General features: G+C 46.1%; 1 protein-coding gene across 1 annotated transcript; it reads left to right on the top strand.

Moving 5' to 3' along the window:
• Positions 1-1,011: 1,011 nt before the first annotated feature.
• On the top strand, positions 1,012-4,440 carry SPP2 (secreted phosphoprotein 2, 24kDa; the record flags this gene model as incomplete). Its single annotated transcript, XM_009080004.1, has 4 exons — positions 1,012-1,060; positions 1,188-1,312; positions 2,831-2,953; positions 4,330-4,440. Coding segments are annotated over exons 1-4 (408 nt in total), but the record flags the coding sequence as incomplete, so codon positions are not given.
• Positions 4,441-5,333: the final 893 nt, after the last annotated feature.

Here is a 5,333-nt window from a genome sequence, read left to right as displayed (position 1 = left end):
CCAACTCCTTTTGTCACCGGAGGAATCGGATTCCCCCAGTGTCCAACCTTGTGACTTGCTGCCATCCTGCAATCTGACAACTTACTAGCAGGTGCAGCTTTATCCTTTTCCTTATTAAATCTGAGCCTCCCATGAGTGCTTGTCATTTGGGAAGTTCTTAAAGAGACCAACCTCGTGCCACTGAATTCAAGTGGAACTGGGATTTGAAGGTTAATGAAGGAATTTCACTCCTGAAACCATCAGAAAGAACACGGTTAGAATCACAGAATCAGCCGGGTTGGAAAAGACCTCCAAGATCATCATGTCCAGCCCTACTGTGGTTAATAGACCATGGCACTAAGTGCCATATCTAGTCTCATCTTGAAAACCTCCAGGGCCGGGTGAATCCACCACCTCCCTGGGCAGCTCATTCCAATGCCTGATTAGACACATCTCTGCCTCTTGAACAGGCAGCAGTTGGTGAGGTTCCTTGAAGACAGCAGTTTCCAACATTGTTTTCCAAAAATCCCCTTAATTTGTGTGCTGAAACTGGGTATCCCAGGGGTCTGCCATGTGCCTTGTGTCTGGGAGGCTTCTGGTGGGTGCTGTGGCTGCAGGGTCAATCGTCCCCTCCTTGGGGAATGCCAGTTTGTAAGTGCTTCCAGTTGCTGGGTCCAGTGCTAAGGAAAGCGTTGACTCACCCCATGAAAAACTAACAGCTAGAAGTGAACAACTAGATTCTGCCTTTGGCAATGGAGATAGCTGGGAAATCCATGCTGCCTTGGAGTCCCAGTCCTGGGAAAAAGGCACTGCGGCCATTGCATATCAGAGAGCTACTGCTCAATGGAAAAAAGCTGACAGCAAATATTTACCCTGGGATCAATTCTGTTTGAAGTGCAATGTTTGTAGCAGAGTTGAACATGGGGAGGTCAGGCACAGGATCAAGGCTGCATTTATATAAAGACAGAGGAATATGCACTGGAAATCCTTGCTTAGAAAGGGAAAAGACTGGAGCATTTTGAAAGGCATACCATGAGGATCTTAATTTTTGTCCTCACACTGTGTGTTTTCTCGTGTTCAGGTAAGTTGGAGCCACATCCTCTTCTTCAGGGTGGGTTTAGGAGGAGAAATGCAAGTCTCAGTGAGCTCGTAACAGAACTCTGCCTCCCTCTCAGTGAGCTCGTAACAGAACTCTGCCTCCCTCTCAGGGTTTTCAGCATACGATTATGAACTCCCTGTCACAGAAGAGGCTCTCAATGCTTCCATTGCACGGATCAACTCCCGGTCATGGGGGAGAAACCTGTATGGTGTTGTTAGGAGCCACATCACAAGGGTAAGTCCACAGACCACAGAGATCCTTTTCCTGGAACATGCTTTGCTGTGGTAGAAAACTCATTTAGACTGAGCTCTGAAAACCCAGAGTTAGTTGGAGTTTGCTGGTGCTGCTTGGAAGGGGGTGGGCCTGGGACCTAAATATTCTTTGTGTGTTGGTTTGTAATTAAAAATACTTTAGGTTTTCCACCTGTACAATAGAAATATTTGAGGGATGTCTTGTAATATTTTGTTCACAGCTGGTTTTTAAACACCTCCAGCTAACTGCTTTGCACTGGGCATGAAGCAACATGGTTCATCTGAACGTCTCAGCTGTTGGAATGCCACCACAAACAGGCAGGATTCTTTCTCCAGTCTGTATTTGTCATGTGCCTCTACACACTAGTTCTGGTCTAAATCTGCTAGAGTCTAAATACAGGCAGGAAACCCCTATCTGTTTTAATTTGTGGTGCTAGGAATTACGTTGGATACCCAGAGTTAAAGAGTTAAAGCTTCTTAGTTCAAAGATTGCAGAACCTTTCTGTTTGTGTAGGGAGCATGTATCAAGTCTTCAAGAATGAATGACAAGATGACTTTTTGGGTTGTTCTAGTTTGACTAAAAAAATACAATATTATAGAATCATAGAATTCAAGATTTGGAATGGACCTTACACATCATCTAGTCCCAACCCCCTGTCATGGGCAGGGACACCTCCTCACTAGATCAGGTTGCTCAAGGCCTCATCCAGCCTGGCCTTGAACACTGCCAGGGTCAGGGCAGCCACCACGTCCCTGGGCAACCTGTGCCAGTGTCTCACCACCCTTAGAGTAAAAAACCTTTTTCTCACATCCAGCCAAGACTTTTCCTCCAGTTTGAACTGAAAAGTACTTGAAAGCAATGGGAATTTATTGGGTTTTGAGGGGGTTGCTTTTTTTTTTTTTTGAGTTTCCCATCTTGAGCTAAAACATTGCTTAGATTGTGAGGAGGAGAAAAGAATAACCAAAAACCAACCAAGTTCTCTAGGAATTTTAGTGTTGCGTACGTGGTGCCCATTGAGGCACCTGAGCTGACATGAGGTGACTTTATAAACTGCATTAATTCACTTACTTGCACTTATGTGATTTACTTTCCAAGCCTTGTGTTTGCAGTAGACTTCCCAGAAGTCTGGGTATCCAAAACAGAGCTTTTGGCACCCTGGTTCTCGCCAAAAAAGGGTTGGCATGCAGGGGTAATGCTGTGCTCATCTACCTTTAACAGCTCTGGTTCCCCCCAGTTGCCTGTGGGCAGTAGGGGGATCCTGCAATGACTGGGAGGTTTCAAGTGAAATCCCCATGGAAAACTCTCCTATGTTGCGGTTACCAAATTGCTGTCGCAAATAAAACAACATTTTTTGCACACAGTAATCTGCTCTAAATTGGACACTGACCCATCATGCCCTTATGTCATCTTCTGCTTGAGAAAGAAGCAAGGTTGCCACCTGGTGGGCACAGAAGAGTGACAAGCACTAATTATGTTTTGTGTTGACCTTCCTTTTACCAGGCTGACATGTGGAACAGTGATGCTTACAGACTAGAGCTGCAGTTCAGCATCCGTGAGACTGTGTGCACGAAAGTTTCAGGAAGAGATCCCTTCACCTGTGCCTTCAAAACTGGGCCTTTCGTGGTAAGTGGTGGCAATGGGAACACTCCCCTCTGTGCAGGATGTTCTCAGGGTGTGTTGGAATGATGCTGGTGCTGAAAAACGAGGAATGACTGGCTTTCTGAAAGGAAAACACACCTAAACAGATACAACCTGCAGTGTGGAGGGGGTGTTAGGTGAGAAGAGACAGCACTGGAAAACGCTCCTGCCTGATCAGAGGGAATACAGGGGCTGCTGTATCTCTAAGATAAGAGCTGTTATTTGGTTTACTTTTGCCTGTTATGCACCTGGGCACCATATAAAGGCTTATCTTCCCATGTAGTGCAGCTCCCCTCTGCTGACAGTGCTGATCTCTCTCAGATTTTCAGCCTTCTCAGCCTGAAATAAACAGGCTCTTGATACAGCTCTTGCTCTACTCTGATTCTTAAACGAGCAGCTTCAGTGTAAATACATCATCTTTGAGCCTGGACTTCTCTGTGTGCATTTATTTTGGCCAAAACACAGGTCCCATTGCAAGATTCTGAAGGGTCATGTCCTAACTGCTGGCACAAATCTTCCAAAGCATGTAGAGGAGCTCGAGTCCCTGCATGTCAGACTTCCACCGAGATTCTCTCTGCTGCTTTGTACTGCTCCAAGCTGAGCTCTGCTCACCTCTTTTCCTTGTGGGAATGGCTGTCAAACTTACCTGTCCTTCCTGGGCACAGTCCTTAGGGAAGTGGAGTGATTGGGGAAGGCACTGATTAAGACACAAAGGCTTTCCTCACAGCTTATGAGACATGCTGCTACCTCAGGAGACAGTTTGCTACATGAAGAGGGGGGTAGACATCTCCTTGAGCATCACTACTCTTGAGCTAAGCAGCTGGTGTGTGTGTGTAGATGTCACCACACAGACTTGATGGTGATAGCTGGGTTTGCCTTAAAAAGACAAGGGTTGGCTGCTATGGTGTTGGCCCTGTATCCTAAACGGGCACCATCTCTCTTTTCTTCTTGGGGCAATACGATGTGAAAGAGCATGAGGATCTCTGTTTTCCATACTTGAGTGCAGGTTTTGCTGGAGCTTCCATCAAATTGCAATAACATCTTTAAAGGTAGTTTAGTTTTCAGAGCTGGAGTTGCCATCAGCATAGCCCTGCATCATCCCCTTTGTGCTTGGTGATGCCAGAGCTGTGAAAAGAATGTGGAGGTTTTCTTCTGCCTTGAGCAGATTGAAGTCTTTGTACAGCTAATGCCTAGTTGTGGAGCAATAGCTTGTGTGCAGTCACATATAATCTTACTTGGTTTCCTTGCTTTTGGAGTTTGTTTTTAGAATCCCTCTACATGTTCCCACCCCCAATAAAACTGCCATGAGAGGATTTTTACTGGTTTGTACTCTAGCAGATTTGCTCTTTGTTCTGTTACAGTCAACTGCTTCCTGCAGGAGTGTTGTAGAAATCTCTGGTGAGCTGATTTCCAGCATCATTGTGCAGTGCCATCATGGCACGTTGAGCTCTGAATCGATGAGCAGCGAGGAGGTAAGGAAAGGGAAAATTGATTTTGCTGCCTGGGGAAGTGAAAACTTTGCTTATCCTTTTTTAAAGACAAGTCAGGTGTGTGAACTTCAGCTATGATTGCAGCTGCAGGTTTTGATCAGAAGACTGAATGTGGTTTGAAATCCGACTATCTCCTGTAGCACTTCCCTTTCCATCAGCTGAGGGGTTTGACCCTGCTCAATGGATGCCTGGGGGAATGTGATTCTCTGGCAGTCTGGCACATCCACCAGATCCCACACTTCCTTTGCTGAGTATGTGCCTGGAGAGCAGTGCTTGATATATCTTGGACAGAAACAAGTTCCTGTGGCTCTGTCTCTGTTGCCAAACTCAGCTCTCAGCTGAGTGTGTGATCACATCACAGGCATGAGTTGTGTTCCCTTTTTGAGCTCTTACTTGGCTCTTAGGGTGTCATTAAATGCTGACCCAAGCTGGGAATTCCTGATGGCTGTTTTCAAATCATGCCAATATCTACTTATTCCATGAACTGACACTTGAAGCTGGATGCCTGCACTCAGAACACAGCTCTGTAGTGAGTGTTGTGCTTGATGGAACAAAGTTTCACAGGCAAGGATAGATACAGCTTTTATTTTTGGAACATTCATAGAATCATAGAAACATAGAATTTAGGGGTTGGAATGGACCTTACAGATCATCCAGTCCCAAACCCCTGCCATGGGCAGGGACACCTCCTCACTAGATCAGGTAGCTCAAGGCCTCATCCAGCCTGGCCTTGAATACCACCAGGGTCAGGGCAGCCACCACATCCCTGGGCAACCTGTACCAGTGCCTCACTACCCTTAGAGTAAAAGACTTCCCCTCCTTCAGTTTGAACCCATTACCCCTTGTCCCATCATGGCAGTTCCTAACAGAGAGGC

This window comes from Acanthisitta chloris, unplaced genomic scaffold (genome assembly GCF_000695815.1).
Source record: "Acanthisitta chloris isolate BGI_N310 unplaced genomic scaffold, ASM69581v1 scaffold42288, whole genome shotgun sequence".
NCBI classification, from domain to species: domain Eukaryota; kingdom Metazoa; phylum Chordata; class Aves; order Passeriformes; family Acanthisittidae; genus Acanthisitta; species Acanthisitta chloris.
This window is presented reverse-complemented; position numbering and strand designations above follow the sequence as displayed.